The 23886-nt window shown below is 32.0% G+C and overlaps 1 protein-coding gene and 1 pseudogene across 7 annotated transcripts; one reads left to right on the forward strand and one right to left on the reverse strand.

The window, feature by feature from the left end:
* The first annotated feature begins 11301 nt into the window (after positions 1–11301).
* LOC25482486 (uncharacterized) lies at positions 11302–13722 on the forward strand (annotated as a pseudogene).
* An 83-nt stretch (positions 13723–13805) lies between these two features.
* LOC25482487 (uncharacterized) lies at positions 13806–23609 on the reverse strand. 7 transcript variants are annotated; one of them, XM_039833845.1, is made up of 11 exons: positions 23275–23607; positions 22649–22757; positions 19954–20047; positions 19668–19836; positions 19110–19584; positions 18700–18817; positions 17610–17731; positions 16907–16992; positions 16317–16426; positions 16212–16244; positions 13806–15815 (listed from the first exon to the last, which is right to left on the reverse strand). In XM_039833845.1, exons 4-11 carry the CDS (start codon positions 19756–19758, stop codon positions 15753–15755), a joined length of 1098 nt encoding a protein of 365 aa, XP_039689779.1. In that variant the 5' UTR covers positions 19759–19836; positions 19954–20047; positions 22649–22757; positions 23275–23607; the 3' UTR covers positions 13806–15752. The 7 variants fall into 7 exon arrangements, 5 of the variants coding, with proteins under 5 accessions (XP_039689779.1, XP_039689781.1, XP_039689777.1 ...); XM_039833847.1 differs by having other exon boundaries at positions 16907–16983; positions 19668–20047; positions 23275–23609; XM_039833843.1 differs by lacking the exon at positions 19954–20047.
* Positions 23610–23886: the final 277 nt, after the last annotated feature.

The raw sequence follows: 23886 nt of genomic DNA on the forward strand, positions 1-23886 counted from the left end.
ATAAGTTGTCACTAATAAAGTTAAACTTCATACGGATGACATGTTTTTTTAAGGAGCAAATACGCTAAGCGAGTTGTCACTTATAAAACTTTAGAAATTAGTCAAATGTACGGGATCAGTTGTCACAAATGAAATTAACTATGATAAAAAACACAAGCTGTCACTTACAAAATCGTAGAAATAACTCAAATGTACGGGATAAGTTGTCACAAATAAAATTAAGTCGCATAAACTTTTATTATACAACGATATTACACTCTCTTTAACTAAAATGCATGAAAAAATGATAAGTTGTCATTAATAAAATTAAACTTCATACGACATACAAGTTTTTGTTAGGAGCAAATACGCTAAACAAGTTGTCACTTATAAAATCTTAGAAATAATTCAAACGTACGGGATAAGTTTTCACAAATGAAATTAACTTTGATAAACTTTTATTATACAACGATATTAATCTCTCTTTAATTAAAATGCATGAAAAAAGTGATAAGTTGTCACAAATAGAATTAACTTTGATAAAAGAGACAAGTTGTTGATGATAAAATAATTTTTGTTTAGTGGTCATTGATAAAATAATTTTTTTATGGACATATTTATTTAGGAGCAAATATCACTATAATGATATTCTTATAATTTATACCATAACTTTTATTATACAACGATATTAAACTCTCTGTGACTAAAATGCATGAAAAAAGTGATAAGTTGTCACTAATAAAGTTAAACTTCATACGGCATACAAGTTTTTTTTTAGGAGCAAATAAGCAAAACGAGTTGTAACTTCTAAAATCTTAGAAATAACTCAAATGTACGGGATAAGTTGTCACAAATGAAATTAACTCTGATAAACTTTCATTATACAACGATATTAAACTCTGTTTAACTAAAATCCATGAAAAAAGTTATAAGTTATCACTATTAAAATTAATTTTCATTAGATTAGAAATTTTTTTAGGACCAAATACGGTAAAGAAGTTGTCACTTATAAAATCTTAGAAATAACACAAATGGACGTGATCAGTTGTAACAAATGGAATTAACTCTGATAAAAAAAACAATTTGGATCTTCTAAATTCTTAGAAATAACTCAAATGCACGGGATAAGTTTTCATAAATGAAATTAACTCTGATAAACTTTTATTTTACAACGATATTAAATTCTCTTTAACTAAAATGCATGAAAAAGTCTTAGAAATAACTACAATCCACGGGATAAGTTTTCACAAATGAAATTAACTCTGATAAACTTTTATTATACAACGATATTAAATTCTCTTTAACTAAAATGCATGAAAAAATGATAAGTTGTCACTAATAAAGTTAAACTTCATATAGAAGACAAGCTTATTTTAGTAGCAAATACGCTATACAAGTTGTCACTTATAAAACCTTAGAAATAACTCAAATATACGAGATAAGTTGTCACAAATAGAATTAACTTTGATAAAAGCGATAAACTGTCGCTGATAAAATAATTTTTGTTTAGTGGTCTTTGATAAGAACATTATTTTTTATCGACATATTAAATAAGATTCAATGTAGAGTATCTTCTTTTCAAAGATGTATAAAAAAATAAACATGATATCACTATAACTATATTCGTATTATTTATACCATACTTTTTATCATACAAAGATATTAAACTCCCTTTAACTAAATGCATAAAAAAAAAAAAAAAAAGATAAGTTGTCACTAATAAAGTTAAACAACATCATACGACAGACAAGTTTTTTTTAGGAGCAAATACGTTAAGCGAGTTGTAACTTATAAAATTTTAGAAATTAGTTAAATGTACGGAATCAGTTGTCACAAATGAAATTAACTCTGATAAAAAAGACAAGTTGTCAATTATAAAATCTTCAAAATAACTCAAATGTACATGATAAGTCTCCACAAATGAAATTAACTATTCTAAACTTTTATTATACAACGATATAAAATTCTTTTTTAACTAAAATACATGAAAAAAGGGATAAGTTGTTACTAATAAAGTTAAATTTTATATAGTAGATAAGTTTTTTTACGAGCAAATACACTAAACGAGTTGTCACTTATAAAATCTTGTAAATAACACAAATGTAGAATATAAATTTTTACAAATGAAATTAACTCTGACAAAAAACACAAGTTGTCACTTATAAAATCGTAGAAATAACTCAAATGTACGGGATAAGTTGTCACAAATAAAATTAACTCGCATAAACTTTTATTATACAACGATATTACACTCTCTTTAACTAAAATACATGAAAAAAATGATAAGTTGTTATTAATAAAATTAAACTTCATACGACATACAAGTTTTTGTTAGGATCAAATACGCTAAACAAGTTGTCACTTATTAAATCTTAGAAATAATTCAAACGTACGGGATAAGTTTTCACAAAAGAAATTAACTTTGATAAATTTTTATTATACAACGATATTAATCTCTCTTTAATTAAAATGCATGAAAAAAGTGATAAGTTGTCACAAATAGAATTAACTTTGATAAAAGAGACAAGTTGTTGCTGATAAAATAATTTTTGTTTAGTGGTCATTGATAAAATAATATTTTTTATGGACATATTTATTTAGGAGCAAATATCACTATAACGATATTCTTATAATTTATACCATAACTTTTATTATACAATGATATTAAACTCTCTATGACTAAAATGCATGAAAAAAGTGATAAGTTGTCACTAATAAAGTGAAACTTCATACGGCATACAAGTTTTTTTTTTAGAAGCAAATACGCAAAACGAGTTGTAACTTCTAAAATCTTAGAAATAACTCAAATGTACGGGATAAGTTGTCACAAATGCAATTAACTCTGATAAACTTTCATTATACAACGATATTAAACTCTCTTTAACTAAAATCCATGAAAAAAGTGATAACTTATCACTATTAAAATTAATTTTCATTAGATTAGAACTTTTTTTTAGGAGCAAATACGGTAAAGAAGTTGTCACTTATAAAATCTTAGAAATAACACAAATGTACGTGATCAGTTGTAACAAATGGAATTAACTCTGATAAACTTTTATTTTACAACGATATTAAATTCTCTTTAACTAAAATGCATGAAAAAGTCTTAGAAATAACTACAATCCACGAGATAAGTTTTCACAAATGAAATTAACTCTGATAAACTTTTATTATACAACGATATTAAATTCTCTTTAACTAAAATGCATGAAAAATTGATAAGTTGTCACTAATAAAGTTAAATTTCATATAGAACACAAGCTTATTTTAGTAGCAAATATGCTATACAAGTTGTCACTTATAAAATTTTAGAAATAACTCAAATATACGAGATAAGTTCTCACAAATTAAATTAACTTTGATAAAAGAGATTAACTGTCGCTTATAAAATAATTTTTGTTGAGTGGTCATTGATAAGAACGTTATTTTTTATCGACATATTAAATAAGATTCAATGTAGAGTGTTTCTTTTCAATGATGTATAAAAAAATTAACATGATATCACTATAACTATATTCGTATTGTTTATACCATAATTTTTATCATACAAAGATATTAAACTCTCTTTAACTAAATGCATAAAAAAAAAAAATAAGTTGTCACTAATAAAGTTAAACAACATCATACGACAGACAAGTTTTTTTTAAGAGCAAATACGCTAAGCGAGTTGTCACTTATAAAATCTTAGAAATAAGTCAAACGTACGGGATCAGTTGTCACAAATGAAATTAACTCTGATAAAAAAGACAAGTTGTCACTTATATAGTAGACAAGTTTTTTTACGAGCAAATACACTAAACGAGTTGTCACTTATAAAATCTTATAAATAACACAAATGTATAATATAAGTTCTTACAAATGAAATTAACTCTGACAAAAAACACAAGTTGTCACTTATAAAACCGTAGAAATAACTCAAATGTACGGGATAAGTTGTCACAAATAAAATTAACTCGCATAAACTTTTATTATACAACGATATTAAACTCTCTTTAACTAAAATGCATGAAAAAAAATGATAAGTTGTCACTAATAAAGTTAAACTTCATACGACAGACATGTATTTGTTAGGAGCAAATACGCTAAACGAGTTATCACTTATAAAATCTTAGAAATAACTCAAATGTACGGGATAGGTTTTCACAAATGAAATTAACTCTGATAAACTTTTATTATACAACGATATTAAACTCTCTTTAACTAAAATGCATGAAAAATGTGACAAGTTATCACTACTGAAATTAAATTTCATAAGATTAGAACTTTATTTTAGGAGCAAATACACTAAACAAGTTGTCACTTATAAAATCTTATAAATAACTCAAATGTACGGGATAAGTTGTCACAAATGGAATTAACTGTAATAAAAGAGACAAATTGTCACTGATAAAATAATTTTTGTTGAGTGATCATTTATAAAATAATATTTTTTATTGATATATTAAATAAGATTCAATTTAGAGTATATTTTTTATCCGCAAGTGGTGTAATCCACATATAAATTTGTTCATTAATGAAGTTGCATTTTACTTTGTGTTACCATTAATTTACCTATTTAAAATCATATATCCAATACTACTAATCTTGCTTAATGCTAAGTACCATGTTGACTCAAAAATATATTTTATAAGACTTCCCATCTACTTTGTCAAAACTTACGATGGGAACATTGCTTCCTGTTACTTCCTCACCAAGCTATCATTTATATAAATTTATGATAATTATACGTTAGCCAAATCTTACTTATTCCAAAACAAAATAGAATTACTGACAAAGAAAATTATTTTCAAAAAAGTTAGCTTTTTTAAAAAATTTGCGAATTAAATTATAAACATTGACAAAAAAACATGCATCAACGATGCAACCTGTGCGAACGCATCGCACAGGTACAGCACTAGTACATTTTAACATGTATTATACTTCTTTTTATAACAAATATTATCAACATAAATTAAAATATATATAAAAAATTCAGCACAAGTTTTTCCGTGCAAGGCACGGGTTTCAAACTAGTATGAATGTATACAAGCATTTATATAAGTATGATAAAATTTTGCTACACAAGAAAACTTCAAGTTTCCCTTCTTTTTTTTACTCCCACCGTCTCTCAAATTTCCCTCCTCGAATGAAGTAATCTTTTGATACTCAATATTAATTCTCAAATTTTACAAAATGAAAAAATCATTGAAAAAATGTTGGTCAATTTAGTTCTTTGAACTAAGGAGTGTGTATTTGATTTGGATTTCATTATCGACGATAGTTTAGAGAGTGGTGGTTTTCATGACAGATTAACTAACTAAATTGGTTGACATTTTTCGATTAAATGAATAATTTTCTGTTATATAAATTTTGGAGAACTAAATTGTATGATCTTTATGATTTTAAGAATTAAAAGGCATTCATGGCTTTTTACTCATAGTCTCAAATTTTGTATCATCCAATTTTTTTAGGTTTAATTGCACTTTTACACCAAAACAGCAGAAAACACACCACATACACCTGGAGGAATTAAAGCAAATCCTGTACCTTTCATACCACTTTTTCTTGCTGCAAACAGCAACAATTTATCAAGTAAAATGATATAATTTAAGAACATTAATTCATCTCTCTTTGTTCCATCTCTTTAGGAACATTATAAATTTATAATAAAGTAGCTTTAGGTGGTAAGTTTAAAGTTGTTCAGTCTTATACGTTGTTATGGGAAAACAACAATATGTAGAGGTTGAGAAAGAAAATAATTGAAAGATAAGGAAGTTAAAAGTGGAACTTCTAATGGAAAATTGTTGTATCAATGATGACTTTGGTCATTTATTCAAAAAAAAAGATGATGATTTTGGTCATGCTTAAACAAAAAGGTTAAAAGGACAGACACCACGCTACAATTCGATCGTAGAAGTGCAACTAAATAATGCCTTTAACTGGAGAGTACATTGTAGAAATAAATAAAGTCTTGTAGTCACACATTGTTCCAAAGAAACATTGCATACATCGACATGGTTTATATAACTGCCTTTAACCATGCCATATTCTAACTACTTTCTACACTCCTGACCCATCTCGATTGGTATGCTGTCTTATCCCGCGGCAGCTGGTTTTGGAGACATTGCCGGATTTGGAGATGGAGATGGTGACACGAGGTGGGTGCAAAATTTTTGATTGTTGCTACAGATATTTTTGCATCACAGCATTGTCTCTATATCTTTAGCCGCTGATGTCCCTGGTGCCGTAATTGCTGAGTTCAAAATCTTGTAAATCCTGAGTTTAGATTTCTTTTGGATATCACATTACTCTTCATACTTTCGTTTTGTTTTTTCAATTTTGCCTCTTATACCACCATTGTAATAAAACATTGTTCCAAAATAACTGGCACATTTATTATCCACTATAATTAATATTACTTTAATCATTCACAATTCAATATCTTCAACTTTGCATTTATGATAAGGCTTAAATATGTAAAAAGTCCCTGTAAGTTCGCGTGTTTTTGGTTTTAGTCTCTAACGTTAACCTCTGTTAGAAAAACGCTTAGTTGGCAAACGGAGTCACACGTGGCAATCGTTGACATGGCAAAAAACGCATAATTGCAACGGGATGAAATTGAAAAAACATAAACATCAAAATTGACATGGCATTGCATGGGAATGAGAAGGTTGTGTTCGATGATATCAAAGGTATCGGTGAGGTTATTGGTGTTCAGTTTAATGGGAACAATTGTAATATGTTTAAGGTTTTAGCTAGAAAAGGGAGAGGGAGAAAGGAGGGGCGGCGTGAGGGGAAGGAGGGTGAGGTTGCGGATGTTTGATGAGTGTTAGTTGGGGATTAGGGATTGTGAGGGAGGTAAGGGTGAGGGTGTGGTGATGAAGATAATTTCATGGAATGTGCGGGGGTTGGGTGGGATGGAGAAACGTAAGGAGGTTCGAGCTTTGATTCAAGATAAATGCCCTGATTTTATGTATTCAGGAAACTAAGTTACAAGTTTGTGATGGTGGTTTTGGTGCTGTTCTATGGGGTCTCCAGTTTGTTGCTTTTTCTTTCCGTCCTTCTATCGGAGCATCAGGGGGTTTGCTTACGGCATGGGATAATTCGGAGGTGGAGGTGTGGTCTACAGTTTCTTTTGATGATTATTCTTTACTCATTCATGGGCAATTTCTTAAATCCAATGAGGAATTTGATTTGTTTAATGTTTATGCTCCTTGTGATGCTAGAGAGAGGACTTTACTTTGGGATTCTTTATCTGTCCGATCATTGCCCTATAATTTTGTCGGTTGTAGAAGAGAACTGGGGTCCAAGGTCGTCTCGTATGTTGAAGTGTTGGACCGATATTCCTGGTTATAGGCAGTTTATGAGTTCTAAGTGGAAGTCTTTTCAGGTTTCTGGTTGGGGTGGCTATGTCTTAAAAGAAAAATTCAAATTATTAAAAATTGCTCTTAAGGAGTGGCACGCCTCTTATTCTCAAAATTTACTAGGGAAGATCTTGGCTCTGAAGGAGCGTTTGGCAACTTTAGACGAAAAGGGAGAATCCATGTTGTTGACGGATGAGGAATGCGCAGAGATTCATGGGGTCTCCTAGGACATTCTTTCCTTGTCCCGTCTTAACACTAGTATTTGCTAGCAGCAGTCTCGGGTTCAGTGGTTACATGAAGGAGATGCTAATTCTAAGTTCTTTCATTCTATTTTAGCTAGCAAGCGGCGTCGCAATTCGTTATGCACTATTTTGGTGGACGGGGTTGTGGTGGAAGGTGTTCACCCTATTCGTGAAGCGGTCTTTCAGCACTTTGAGAATCACTTTCGGTCGGTAGTTGTGGAGCGCTCTAGCCTGTCCAATTTACAGTTTCAATCTTTATCCGTCGAGGAGGGGGTAGGTCTCATTAAACCGTTTTCGATTGATGAAGTTAAGGCGGCTGTTTGGGATTGCGATAGCTTTAAGAGTCCAGGACCTGATGGAATTAATTTTGGCTTTATCAAGGAGTTTTGGATTGGTTAAAAGGATGAGATTTTTCGTTTTGTTTCAGAGTTTCACCGCAATAGGAAATTATTCAAAGGTATTAACTCCACTTTCATAGCCCTCATTCCTAAGGTTGACAACCCTCAGCGCCTTAATGATTTTCGTCCTATTTCTTTGGTGGGAAGTCTGTATAAAATTCTAGGCAAATTATTAGCTAATCGTTTGCGTGTGGTTATTGGTTCTGTAATTTCGGATGCGCAGTCAGCGTTTGTTAAAAATAGACAAATTCTTGAGATGGTATTCTTATAGCAAATGAGGCTGTGGATGAGGCTAAGAAACTGAAGAAAGATCTTTTGTTGTTTAAGGTGGATTTTGAAAAGGCTTATCACTCTGTCGATTGGGCTTATTTGGATTCTGTTCTAGGTCGTATGTCTTTTCTGGTTCTGTGGAGAAAGTGGATTAAAGAGTGTGTTAGTACAGCAACAACTTCAGTGCTTGTGAATGGGAGTCCGACAAATGTTCTGATGAAATCTTTGGTTCAGACTCAATTGTTTACTAGGTATAGTTTTGGGGTGGTTAATCCAGTTGTGGTATCACATCTTCAATTTGCAAACGACACTTTGTTGCTAGAAACTAAAAATTGGGCAAACATCCGTGCTCTAAGGGCTGCACTTGTTATTTTTTAGGCTATGTCTGGTTTGAAGGTGAATTTTCATAAGAGTGGCTTGGTTTGTGTGAATATCGCTCCTTCTTGGTTAAGTGAGGCGGCTTCTGTTTTAAGTTGGAAAGTGGGCAAGGTACCATTTTTGTACTTAGGTATGCCTATCGAGGGAAATTCTCGGCGCTTGAGTTTTTGGGAACCTATTGTGAATCGCATAAAAGCTAGGTTGACTGGTTGGAATAGTCGTTTTTTATCTTTTGGCGGCCGTCTAGTTCTGTTAAAGTCGGTTCTGACCTCTTTGTCTGTCTATGCGCTTCCTTCTTCAAAGCTCCATCAGGTATAATCTCTTCCATTGATTCTTTATTTATAAAAAAAAAAAAAATTAGGGGGGGGGGGGGGGGGGGAGTGAGGACCATAGGAAAATATCTTGGATAGGATGGCATGATGTTCACAGGGAGTTTGGAGGTGAGACGGTTGAAAGAATTTAATTTAGCCTTATTAGGAATGTGGTGTTGGAGGATGCTAGTTGATAGGAGTGGTTTTTGGTATCGAGTCTTAGTCGCCCGTTATGGCGAAGTAGGTGGGAGGTTGGAGGTTGGGCGGATTAGAGACGGGGGAGGTGATATTGGTGGAGGCTGGTTTGCGGAGTGTGTGTCTAAGAAGTTGGGGAATGGTTCAGACACTTTGTTTTGGTATGATAAGTGGTTAGGATCGGTCTCTTTTTGTGAGCGATTTCCTAGGTTGTTTGATCTTTCTGAGAACAAATCCATTACGGTGGCAGGTTTGTTCTCTCTTAGTGTAGAGCGGGGTGGGGAAGCATCGGAGTGGAGGAGGAGGTTGTGGGCTTGGGAAGAGGAGGAGTTAGAGGAGTGTAGGACTTTATTAACTGATGTTTCTTTCCAAGATTTTGTTTCAGACAGGTGGGTGTGGTTGCCAGACCCTGTTGAGGGTTACACTGTTCGTGGTTCATATCCAATGCTAACTACTAGGGACGTTCCTCTTAGGGATCCCGCACTATCTATAATCTGGCATAACCACGTGCCGTTGAAGGTTTCTTTATTTTCTTAGAGGTTGCTTCGTGATAGATTGCCTACTAAAGTTAATATGGTTCAAAGATGGGTGCTTGACACAGAAGCTTCCATGTGTGTTTCAGATTGTGGCATGAGTGAAACGGCGCAACATTTGTTTCTATCTTGTGATGCTTTTTCATCTTTATGGCCTCTGGTGCGCCATTGGCTGGGTATTATAGGTGTTGATACCAATGTTCTACTAGATCATTTTCTTCAGTTTATTTGGCTCTTGTGCGTTTGGGATTTATGGAACGAACATAATAACAGGTTTTTCAATAATGTTGTAACTTCTATTTCTAGGTTGTTAGATAAGGTTAAATATATGTCTTTAGCCTGGTTGAAAGCCAAAAAGGTGGTTTTTAGGTTTGGTTCAGATAGGTGGTGTTCAAGTCCCTTACAATGCTTGGGTATCGCGTAATGGTTTGTTTGTATGACTCTGTATTTGTAAAGTAGTTCTTTTGGCACACCTTGTGCTAGAAGAGTTGCTTTTGGTGGTTAATATAATTTCATTTTTGATTGTTAAAAAAAAAAGGTTTAGTAAGTTATTTGGTCTCCTAATTAATTTGAAGTTTTCATTTTCGTCTCATAACTAGTAAAACTCATGTTTTGCTCTCTCACGTTTGTCTTCGTCAATCAAATGAAGCCCCCTGACCGTTAACTTTAACCTCAAATATCTATGATAGACCAACCTAAAGAGTGGTCCATCATAAATTCTACTAATTTTTTTAATTTAAACCTTTAGATTTTATTTTAAAATGAGAACCATTAGATTACATAGGTTTATTTTATCTTACGGTTAGAATTTCTTTTTAGATCAGAACCGTTAGATTTTCTCTCCTCATTCTTCTCTTCATCCTCTCAACTCCAATGTCTACCATAAATCCCAAATTAATTTTTCATATTGAAACTCATAAATAAAAACTTCCGGAGTGTAATCTCTTCTCAGTCCTCTTAGACGTTGTTCTTGCCATCGCTCATCATTCTTGTATTGCTTCACTTCTTTTCATCGCTAAGACAAAGGTCTTTGCGTTTAATTTTAACTTCTTTCGATATACTTAATTCTCTATATGCTTGCTTGTTTAATTAAATTTACCTACTGGGTTGGTTTATTAAGCTTCTGGTTTTTAATTCATCAAAATTACTAGTTTTTAAGTTTATTTTGCCCCAACTTTAATTCGTTTATTATGTCCCAAAATTAACTGCATTATATAGCTGCTGTCAAATGCTAAAATTCTACATTTGAGAATAATTTTTTGGTTTCAAAGTGGTTCATGGGATACATAAATTCATGTCGTTCATGTGAATTTCTACATGTATTTTGGATTCCAAATTGAGTGTCTTACATTGCTAAATTTTGTATGTTGTCATGTGTATGTGTATAAGAACATGCTTCGAGTGGGGTCACTAAGGGTCTGTTTGCAGCTATAGCCTATAAGCTATCAGCTAGCTTTTCAGGTATCCGCTTTTTTTTACCAAACAGAACCTAGGTGGGGGATCAAGTAGCGAACCAATAATTGGAGAATGAAAACCTCATGTGATGCAGTCTGCTTATATCAAAACTTTTGCAGTGCAAATGGAACTTTCCTGTCGTTGAAGAGAGTTAGACAGGATAAACTTTATCGTTCAAATCCTCAAAGATAAAACTAATGTAAGGTTCAAGGTTTCTCTTCATTAATGGCATCCTTTCACAAACCTTAGATGTTCCTCCCGTCAAACTCTTTCTTGAAGCTAATCGAGGTACTTGAGATACATTCAAACATTTAGTAAAATAACTCCTACAAAATTTTGTAAAATCTTTTCCTGGTTTGTTTCTGGCCCAGGTGCTTACACGACATCACGTACTCACAATAATGCTTCATGCTTGTTATTTTGGGAAAGACATATGAAAAGACTTTCAAAATCTATACGAATTCTGTCAAATTTGGCGCCACAACTTTTGTTTAAATCTAACAATGCGGCAAGTTTGCTGCCACTGGCACCAAATTTTCAAGTTTCACCGCCTGCATTGCAGATGCTTGTTAATGATTCAGTGGGGAAGGTCTTACCCATTGCATTGAAAGAAGGTCAATTCCAATGAGCTAGCCATTACAACCCTTGTTTGGTATTCGAGGAAATGGTGCACAGTTGGCTGTTGCGGGCTATGGAAGGAATGTTGCAGCTGCAAAATATTCAGATTGGGCAAGGTCAGTTTATTATGCTACCTGAACCCGAATTAGAATAAAAGTATTACTGAACTCTTCTATGCTTTTCCTTAAATCCCAAATAAGAAAAAACAGGATATTGGTGAGTTAAGGTACAATGTCAGAAAGTTTGTATTTTTTTCTCCATTATTATTTGCTTAAAGTGGTTTAATGAGTTGTCTTGACTTTAATATTGAGGCCTTTGACACTATAAAATTTCAATAATAATTTTTCCTGCTGCTTGTAGTGCTGATGTTCATTCAAATTACTAGTACAACTTTTTTCTTCAATGCAGGATTAGGAAGACTCTGGAAAAGCTTAGACCTCCATCAGTGACAGAATTGTTGCTGTCTTATAATGGTGATCAAATACTTGAAGGTTGTGTGACAAACTTTTTTGTTGTTTGTCGCAAGGTGAGCTTATTTTATCTCAGCACAAGTTCTAAGCTTATTGTTGACAAGCTTATTTGATGCTAGAATTTTCTGTGCTCTTTCGGTTAGTAACTATATGTTTGTATTACCTCCTAAAATTTGAACCAAAAATCTGTTGCTATACGTGGTTGTATTGTCCATGCTTTAATTTCTAAAAGCCGCGTGACTTCTGAAATTTGAATTGTTTTAATGCTAAAGTTTATGCACCGAACTTTGGTGGAGATTAACAACCATACCTTTTTATTGAAAACCTTTATCTTCGATTTGCTTTGGATTATGATAAATGTCATACTGAATTCCTATTATTTGTTTGTCACGTTGATAAATAAATCAATATTTACATTTTCATTCCATTTCAAGACTATATTGGTTTTATATTCTTTTTAAAATATTAAGATATCATTTGCTTTCTTGATCTTTTGATGCTCACTTTCTCAAGGCAAAATGGTTTTGATTCTCCTGCTTTTTGTATGTCTGTTTGTTGAGACATTATATGAAATTAACTTATGCGTTGTGGACTTTATTTTATATTTCTTCATGTGGCAAACATGCACAAACAAATTTTATTGTTCATTTTTTTTATTTCATATTAGGATCGGGGTTCAGATGATGAGAAGGCTCCATATGATCATGGAAAAAAAAACTCTTTTAAAGTGCAGACAACTCCTAATAGTGATGGTGTTCTATTAGGGATAATACGTCAACTAGTGCTTGAGTATGATTCGTTTATAAATCTAATTTTTTACTACTATGTTTTTCTTCAACCAATAAGGAACTATGCCCTTTCTAGAAATTTTTAGCAGAATTTATGTTACTTACTGTGAACTATAGCTCAAAAATAATATAAAATCAGGACTTTATCCCAATATCTCATATTGCTAACAATAAGGCTGAGAACAACGCTCTTTTGTTTTTGTTGCGTTTGAATTATCTGCTGATGGTTTATGGTCTTGTTTGTGTAAATGTGAATGAGCTCATTTTTTTCGATCCCCTGCCCAATTAATACAAATTTTTAGTTTTGTTTCCTATGATAAAATTCTTAAAACTATTCTGTTATAGATATAAATCTATTGGTCAAATCCTGCTAGGTCTATAGGAGAGCCTTGCTTTCACAAATATTTAAAATTTGTCATGGCCATAGAAATGTTCACTTCAAGAGCAAAATGAAACTAGTAATGTTTTTTTTGTCAGGAAGATGTGAATGAGTAAGTCCAAAAATTATAGAAATAAAATAGACTAATTTCATATTTATATAGGATAGAAAATAGCAAGCACAAACAGGTTTTTCCCATGTGATTGGACATGATTTACACTTGAGCAGGGTATGCAGGAATCCCATTTCGAGAAGTTTCTCCATCATGGTCGGAACATTAAACTTGGGAGGAAACATTCATCAAAAGTATTTTTTTTGTCTTTTCATTTATTCATCACAAGTGTTATTAAGGATGGAATATTGCCCAACTTTGCAAAAAAGTTCTTTTGAAAATGTGACTAGCCGATGAAGCCTCATAAAAGTTGTACACTAAAATGACCTAGATCTAAATCAATGGCTGAGAGTTTTGATGCATTTATACTTTGATTCAGTCACCACCAGGGGCTGTGGTCTAGAAAAGTAACAATTCTACCTTAATAAGTTGTAATTACTTTTCCTCACAAGAATACTATTTAGTAGTGACTTGTAGATGCTAGTTGCTTAGCATTTACTGGCTTATCTACGAGTTTGGCAATTTAATTTACAATGACACTGTATTGTGAGTTCAAATATCAAGCTTTTTAGCAATCTTAAACTATTTCTTTTAATTATTTATTCTAAACAAACTTGCAAGATTTCAGTCTCTCCTTTTTTGATCTTATCTAAAACTCACTTGGCATCTAATGTCATTCCAGGTAGCTTGAGGCTTTTGCAACATGTTGATAGGATTCAGGTTCCAACAGAAGGGCAATCAGCCCATTCTAAAACGTGAAAGGATATATCATGGACAAAAAAGCAATTTCAGGTGGTAAATTTTTCTTGTCCCTGCATTTATATTAATTTTATGTTATGATTTTCTCAATTTGAATTCGGATTATCACAACATTAATCCAGGGAAATTTATGCATTACTTTCACATTTTGAATTGAGATTGGGGCAGGGAAAGAAAAATTAAACACTCATCTTCCACTATATATGTATCCATTTACAAAGTTTGTGGTCTTTAAACTTTATTTTGAATAAACTAATCACACTCATGGAGATAAAAAAAAATCTTCAAAGCTTTGACTCAATCAAGTTTTTCCTGTCGAAACGCACGTTCACGTGCGTTTAAGAGCCTTGAAACGTGAAAATATAGCATCTGTCGAAACGCACGTTCAGTACACATCCACCGCCAAACAAACATGCAATAAGTCATATCATTGCAATTATACTACCAAATTTGCTATTTGTTTTAATCAGGAAAAGGTTATGGAGAAAACGATTTTGGAAGGGTGCCCAATAAATAAAATATGTACAAGATGAAGATCCTACTTCTTTGATGGGATGTAGTTGAGCTTATTTCCTCCCCTCGTATGTTGGTTATACTGATTAATGACAACGACATAGTTTCTCGATGAGTAAATGATGAAAATGTAATGATTGTAAAAACTCTAGGAAGATATCCACTTTACTGATATGAAATCTGAACAACTTTATGAACAAGTCTGTTGTTTTATGAGCATTATTGTATATTAATCGCATATATCAGGCATCCGATCCTTTGTCTCAATTGTGAGCCGGGTTTTTTATATTATAAAATGAAAGTAAAAGCTGGACAACTGTAGACTAGAGAGCAGTTGATTATATATATAGGATAGGATCAAATGAAATTTAACACCAAATTCTAATCATTAATACGATTTTAATCTAACGGCTCCCATCAATTCATTAAGTGCTCACATGCTTGATCAAGTGACCCATCTTTTATTTTTAGAAATAATTTATTCTTCTTTTGGTTTTTTTCTAAAAATAAAATATGGGTCACTTGATCAAGCATGTGAGCACTTAATGAATTGATGCGAGCTGTTAGATTAAAAAGGTATTAATGGCTAGGATTTGGTGTCAAATGTCAAATTTAATTTGACACCTTGGTGTCATTTGATCTTATCCCATATATATATAATCAACTGCTCTATCCTACAGTTGTCCAGCTGGCTACTTTCATTTTATAATATAAAATACTCGTCTCACAATTTTGAGACAAAGGACCAAGTGCCTAGTATATGCGAATATTAATATACAATAATGCTCATAAAACAACAGACTTGTTAATAATGTTGTTCAGATTTCATATCAGTAAAGTGACATCTTCCAAGAGTTTTTACAATCATTACATTTTCATCATTTACTCATCGAGAAACTATTCCGTTGACAGTAATCAGGATAACCAACATAAGAAGGGAGGAAATAAGCTCAACTACATCCTACATCCCAGCAAAGCTCAACTACATCCTAGCAAAGAAGTAGGATCTTCATCTTGTACATATGTTATTTATTGGGCACCCTTCCAAAATCGCTTTCTCCATAACTTTTTCCTGATTAAAACAAATAGCAATTATGGTAGTATAATTGCAATGTTAGGAAATATGACTTATTGCAGGTTTGTTTGGCGGTGGATGTGTACTGAACGTGCGTTTGGACAGATGCTACAATTTGTAGCTTCTATATTTTCACGTTTCAAGGCTCTTAAACGCACGTTCGTGGTTGTCAAGCGCCAAAACAAACACATAATTAGAAACAAGAAAAAACTTGATTGAAGTCAAAGCTTTGAAGATTTTTTTTTATCTCCATGAGTGTGATTAGTTTATTCAAAATAAAGTTTAAAGCCAACAAACTTAGAAAATGGATACATATATTGTGGAATGAGTGTTTAATTTTTCTTTCCCTACCCCAATCCCAATTCAAAATGTGAAAGTAATGCATAAATTTACCTGGATTAATGTTGTGATGAACCCAGGTCCACCCTGCATTTACTCAAATTGAGAAAATCATAACATAAAATAAATATAAATGCAGCGACAATAAAAATTTACCACCTGAAATTGCTTTTTTGTCCATGATATATCCTTCCACGTTTTAAAATGGGCTGAATGCCATTCTGTTGGAACCTGAATACTATCAACATGTTGCAAAAGCCTCAAGCTATCTGGAATGACATTAGATGCCAAGTGAGTTTTAGAGAAGACCAAAAAAGGAGAGACAGAAATCTTGCAAGTTTGTGTAGAATAAATAATTAAAAGAAATAGTTTAAGATTGCAAAAAGGTTTGATATTTGAACTCACAATACAGTGTCATTGTAAATTAAATTACCAAACTCATAGATAAGTCAGTTAATGCTAAGCAACTAACATCTACAAGTCAGTACTAAATAGTTTTCTTGTGAGGAAAAGTAATTACAACTTATTAACATAGAATAGTTACTTTTCTACACCACAGGTGGTGGCTGAATCAAAGTTTAAATGCATCAAAACTCTCAGCCATTGATTTAGATCTAGGTCATTTTAGTGTACAGCTTTTATGAGGCTTAATCGGCCAGTCACATTTTCAAAAGAAATTTTTTGCAAAGTTGGGCTCTATTCTATCCTTAATAACACTTGAGATGAATAAATGAAAAGACAAAAAATACTTGTGATGAATGCTTCCTCCCAAGTTTCATGTTCCGACCATGATGGAGAAACTTCTCGAAATGGGATTCCTTCATTCCTGCATACCCTGCACACGTGTAAATCATGTCCAATCACATGAGAAAAACCTGTTTGTGCTTGCTATTTTCTATCCTATATAAATATGACATTGGTCTACTTTTATTTCTATAATTTTTGGATTTACTCATTCACATCTTCCTGACAAAAAAAAAAACATTACTAGTTTCATTTTGCTCTTGAAGTGAACATTTCAATGGCCAAGACAAATTCCAAATATTAGTGAATGCAAGGCTCTCCTATGACCTAGCAGGATTTGACGAATAGATTTATATCTATATCACATAACAGAATAGTTTTAAGAATTCCATCATAGGAAACAAAACTAAAAATTTGTATTAATTGGGAAGGAGATCGAAAAAAAATGAGCTCATCCACATTTACACAAACAAGACCATAAACCATCAGCAGACAATTCAAAAGCAACAAAAACAAAAGAGCATTGTTCTCAGCCTTACTGTTAGCAATATGCGATATTGGGATAAAGTCCTCATTTTATATTATTTTTGAGCTATAGTTCACGGTAAGTAACATAAATTCTGCTAAAAATTTTAAGAAAGGGCATAGTTCCTTTTTGGTTGAAGAAAAACATAGTAGTAAAAAATTAAATTTATAAACAAACCATACTCAAGCACTAGTTGACGTATTATCCCTGGAAGAACACCATCACTTATAGGAGCTGTCTGCACTTCAAAAGAGTTTTTATTTCCATGATCATATGGAGCCTTCTCATCATCTGAACCCCGATCCTAATTTTAAATTAAAAAAAAAATGAAGGCTTAAATGCTCTTTTGGTCCCTTAAGTATTTATTTAGTATCGCTTTGGTCCCATAAATAATAAAAGGTCCGTTTTGGCCCCTTAACTTTATTAAAAGTATCGGTTTGGTCCTTTTTGTTAATTTAATTCAAAAAAACGTTAAATTTTGATCCCTTATCTTATTTAATTAGTATTAGTTTGGTCCCTAAACTTAACATTTTTTTGAATTAAATTAACAGAAAGGATCAAACCGATACTTTAAATAAAGTTAAGGGACCTAAACGGACCTTTTATTACTTATGGAACCAAAGCGATACCAAATAAATACTTAAGGGACCAAAAGAGCATTTAAGCCAAAAATGAACAATAAAATTTGTATGTGCATGTTTGCCACATGAAGAAATATAAAATAAAGTCTACAACGCATAAGTTTATTTCATATAATGTCTAACCAAACAGACATAAAAAAAGACATACAAAAAGCAGGAGAATCAAAACCATTTTGCCTTGTGAAATCTTGAGACAAAAGATCAAGAAAGCAAATGATATCTTAATATTTTTAAAAGAATATAAAACCAATAAAGTCTTGAAATGGAATGAAAATGTAAATATTGATTTATTTATCAACGTGACAAACAAATAATAGGAATTCACTATGACATTTATCATAATCCAAAGCAAATCGAAGATAAATGTTTTCAATAAAAAGGTATGGTTGTTAATCTCCACCAAAGTTCTGTGCATAAACTTTAGCATTAAAACAATTCAAATTTCAGAAGTCACGCGGCTTTTAGAAATTAAAGAATGGACAATACAACCACGTATAACAGATTTTTGGTTCAAATTTTAGGAGGTAATACAAACATATAGTTACTAACAGAAAGAGCACAGAAAATTCTAGCATCAAATAAGCTTGTCAACAATAAGCTTAGAACTTGTGCTGAGATAAAATAAGCTCACCTTGCGACAAACAACGAAAAAGTTTGTCACACAACCTTCAAGTATTTGATCACCATTATAAGACAGCAACAGTTCTGTCACTGATGGAGGTCTAAGCTTTTCCAGAGTCTTCCTAATCCTGCATTGAAGAAAAAAGTTATACTAGTAATTTGAATGAACATCAGCACTACAAGCAACAGGAAAAATTATTATTGAAATTTTATATTGTCAAAGGCCACAATACTAAAGTCAAGACAATTCATTAAACCACTTTAAGCAAATAATAATGGAGAAAAAAATACAAACTTTCTGATATTGTACCTTAACTCACCAATATCCTGTTTTTTCTTATATGGGATTTAAGGAAAAGCATAGAAGAGTTCAGTAATACTTGTATTCTAATTCGGGTTCAGGTAGCATAATAAACTGACCTTACCCAATCTGAATATTTTGCAGCTGCAACATTCCTTCCATAGCCCGCAACAGCCAAATGTGCACCATTTCCTCGAATACCAAACCGAGGAGAAACATAAGTCTCAATATGCACATGCACATCAAAAGATTTGCTCATATTTTCATCACTCATAGTCTTATAATATATATTCAGTTCCTCCAGATTACCACCAACAAGGGTTGTAATGGCCAGCTCCTTGGAATTGACCCTCTCTTTCAATGCAATGGGTAAGACCTTCCCCACTGAATCATTAACAAGCATCTGCAATGCAGGCGGTGAAACTTGAAAATTTGGTGCCAATGGCAGCAAACTTGCCGCATTGTTAGATTTAAACAAAAGTTGTGGCGCCAAATTTGACAGAATTCGTATAGATTCTGAAAGTCTTTTCATGTGTCTTTCCCAAAATAACAAGCATGAAGCATTATTGTGAGTACGTGATGTCGTGTAAGCACCTGGGCCAGAAACAAACCAGGAAAAGATTTTACAAAATTTTGTAGGAGTTATTTTACTAAATGTTTGAATGTATCTCAAGTACCTGGATTAGCTTCAAGAAAGAGTTTGACGGGAGGAACATCTAATGTTTGTGAAAGGATGCCATTACTGAAGAGAAACCTTGAACCTGGCATTTGTTTTATCTTTGAGGATTTGAACGATAAAGTTTATCTTGCCTAACTCTCTTCAACGACAGGAAGGTTCCATTTGCACTGCAAAAGTTTTGATATAAGCAGACTGCATCACATGACGTTCTCATTCTCCAATTATTGGTTAGCTACAAGCTTGATCCCCCCACCTAGGCTCTGTTTGGTAAAAAAAGCGGATACCTGAAAAGCTAGCTGATAGCTTATAGGCTGTAGCTGCAAGCTAGCTTATTGGCCTTGCCAAACAGACCCTTAGTGACCCCATTCGAAGCATGTTCTTATACACATACACACGACAACATACAAAATTTGGCACTGTAAGACACTCAATTTGGAATCCAAAATACTTGTAGAAATTCACATGAACGACATGAATTTATGTATCCCATGAACCACTTTGAAACCAAAAAATTATTCTCAAATGTAGAATTTTAGCATTTGACAGCAGCTATATAATGCAGTTAATTTTGGGACATAATAAACGAATTAAAGTTGGGGCAAAATAAACTTAAAAACTAGTAATTTTGATGAATTAAAAACCAGAAGCTTAATAAACCGACCCAGTAGGTAAATCTAATTAAACAAGCAAGCATATAGAGAGTTAAGTATATCGAAAGAAGTTAAAATTAAACGCAAAGACCTTTGTCTTAGCGATGAAAAGAAGTGAAGCAATACAAGAATGATGAGCGATGGCAAAAACAACGTCTAAGAGGACTGGGAAGAGATTAAACTCCGGAAGTTTTTATTTATGAGTTTAGATATGAAAAATTAATTTGAGATTTATGGTAGACATTGGAGTTGAGAGGATGAAGAGAAGAATGAGGAGAGAAAATCTAACGGTTCTGATTTAAAAAGAAATTCTAACCGTAAGATAAAATAAACCTATGTAATCTAATGGTTCTCATTTTAAAATAAAATCTAAAGGTTTAAATTAAAAAAATTAGTAGAATCTATGATGGACCACTCTTTAGGTTGGTCCATCATAGATATTTGAGGTTAAAGTTAACGGCCAGGGGGCTTCATTTGATTGACGAAGACAAACGTGAGAGACCAAAACATGAGTTTTACTAGTTATGAGACGAAAATGAAAACTTGAAATTAATTAGGAGACCAAATAACTTATTAAACCTTTTTTTTTTTTGAACAAACAAAAATGGAATTATATTAACCACCAAAAGCAACTCTTCTAGCACAAGGTGTGCCAAAAGAACTACTTTACAAATACAGTCATACAAACAACCAAAACAAACCATTACGCGATGCCCAAGCATTGTAAGGGACTTGAACACCACCTATCTGAACCAAACTTAAAAACCACCTTTTTAGCTTTCAACCAGGCAAAAGACATATACGGTTACCATGGGTATTCCTTCTAAGAATATTCATCCTTCAAAACATACTACTCCTTTATTTCTTTGTCCTTTGATTACTATCATGATGCGCTTTTTTACTACTTATTTTCCAAAACTTTTACTCTTTTATGCTTTTTTCTCTTATATTTTTTAATATGATCATGATTTGCAACCATGGATGCCAACTCAAATGTTGTGGTGTTAGACAAAAAAAATAGGGGTTAAACAGTAGTAGTTATTTTTACGTTTTTAATTATTTACTTTTTGCAAGAGATGTATTTGTTTCTTAAGTTTTTTTTATCATTTTCATAATTTGCAACCATAGTTTTGCTAAATATTTATTTTGTCGGTCTTTTGACATGACAACTAACTCAAATATTGTCATGATTTCTCACGTCATAGACTCTACTTAGAATTATTTTCTGATGGTGAAGATTGTTAAAACGTGTCATGTGAGTGAAATATCAAAATCTCAACTCATTTAAAATGATCCTAATGAATGTTGAGGTTATCAATAATTTGTTGTTTTTAGTGTTCTTATACTAAATTAAAAGCGTTTCTTGGTAAAATCTAATTTCCGATTTTGATTTTTTTCTTCAATGAAACAAGACTCCTGCAATAGCTAAAAAGAGGCTCATATACATCTTTGTAAACACAATTGAGGGAATGTGTTGTCTATAATATTAATTTGTTCCACGTTGTGAAGTGTAACAATATCATATTATTAGAGACAATTTCAAGATAGCCAAAGTGTATGACTCTAAATTTACAAGGGTTGACAATAATGATTTACCATGAAATTTGTATCATTTCACTCCACGGATTGTTATTTTCCAAGAAGATTTTGACATAGATATGTTGATTGATGAATTTGTTTATATATGAAAAAATTAAACAACTTCATCATAATAATATAAACTATTAGACTAAAAGCCTATTGTTTAATCTATTCAGACATTACTTGTTAAATAATTACTATTGAAAAAAAAATAAAAACAGAGAGAATATGTTATAAATAACTTCAAGGCCAGAATTGTTGTCATAGAGCTAGAGATTAATAGCTAAGCACTTTTTGTTATTGAAATAGTCCATCAATATAATCAATTCATGAATGTTGCTAAGATTTGTTGATTCAAGATTTTCTCCCAAAATTGTATTGAAAAATCAAAGGTTGCATAAAATATATATTAGTTTGTTAATTCATTCTTAAGTTAGTTATGCAATGAAATGTAAGTTTTTCATTTATTTTAGCACAAGTTTTTTCAATTTAAATTGATTTAGATGGTTGCAAGTTGGCATTTTTTTAATAGATTCCTTTCTGTGTATATCACATTGATTTTGGGATCAAAAATCTTCCTTTTCTAATAATTTCTTTTTAAAACCCTCTTTAAATAGAACCCATTTCAATTTATATTAATCAAAATATAGATTTTCTTTTTTGAAATTTTGGGAAAATAAGATAAAAAAATGTCATAAAAATAATAAAATAGTTTTAATAATGTTAACTTGGTATAGAGTTAACTTACCTGCAAGGCTATATGTTTAACTCCTGATGATAGTGTGATGATCTCTTCGATGGATGAGACCACTACTTGCATTCACTAGGCCTTGAGGCTTACTCTAACTTTGACAAACCTGTGAAGACCAAAATGATAAAATAATTTAATAAAGGGAAGCAATGAAATAAATAAAAAATCACTTAGGAGATATGTGTATCCCCTTTGTATGTAAGGTAAACAACTACCAAAAGGAGTAGCAATCCTCTATGTTGTGATTATATGAATGAATCATTGAAGTAGCAAGATAAAAGGGAAAAAAATATAGATTTGTAAAAGTATATCAAATGTGAGAGTATTAGGAAAAGTAACAATTAAGATTCTAAATTGAATATGAGCCTGAAAGAAGTTTTTATTAAAGCAATGGGAAACAAAATTATAGATTTACGTAATTTATTATTATTATTATGTATAAAATGGGAAACATATAGCTTGCTTAATAGAGTTTTTTTAACTGAATATCACCTAAAAGAAATGTATCAATGATTCAATGGTATTGTAAATCCAATTTAAAATATAATCACATCAAATTTCATTTCATTTTTTTGGTTGTTGTTGTTGCATGTAATGAAAACATAATATGTAAAGAACTTGACCTGGAAGAAGACTCCAACCCAGAACATAATGGTGGCTAAATTTTCCGGCGCGGTAATTAATGGGAATGGTATTTGGAATTATGGTGACGATTTTTCAAAATGTTGTCTATTTGAGATGTTTAAAAGTCTATCTGATCTGAAAATAAATTTGATAGAATGATATAGGAGAAGGAATAGATGAAGATTGTGAGATTGGCTCGGTCAAAGGTTGTTCGGTAATGGATTAAGGAGGCGTGAATAGTGATTCGGCGGCGAGGGTTTCTTAGATGAAGAGAGCTCAGATTCATTGCTTAAGAGAGAGAATAAAGTTAACAAATGAAATTAGGGTTTATTATTTTGGGCTTTGTCTATTGTTGTACCCGGCCCATACTGGTTTATGCTTCAGCTTTTATTATCTATCTCACTCGCCACTTTTCTTTTTTACAATTTTCGAAAATAGTTCTAAAAATTGAAAATGTCAACATTATTTTTAAAAATACATTTTTATTCCCCTAAATAAATACATTTTTTATTAATTTTTCATTTATTTTCTCCCTATCACAATTGTTCATTAGATTAATCTTCTATTTCCTTTTTTACAATTCAAAATGGACATTAAATTTTAAAATATGA

Source organism: Medicago truncatula, chromosome 1 (assembly GCF_003473485.1).
Source record: "Medicago truncatula cultivar Jemalong A17 chromosome 1, MtrunA17r5.0-ANR, whole genome shotgun sequence".
NCBI classification, from domain to species: Eukaryota; Viridiplantae; Streptophyta; class Magnoliopsida; order Fabales; family Fabaceae; genus Medicago; species Medicago truncatula.

Excerpts from the sequence above, each read along its gene's own strand:
- LOC25482487 (XM_039833843.1), bottom strand. The coding sequence starts at position 19,758 with ATGCCAGGTTCAAGGTTTCTCTTCAGTAATGGCATCCTTTCACAAACA. Across the intron at positions 16,993-17,609 it reads ATACGTCAACTAGTGCTTGA|GGTATGCAGGAATGAAGGAA; the intron begins GTATGGTTTGTT and ends ACACGTGTGCAG. Across the intron at positions 15,816-16,211 it reads TCATCACAACATTAATCCAG|GAAAAAGTTATGGAGAAAGC; the intron begins GTAAATTTATGC and ends TGTTTTAATCAG.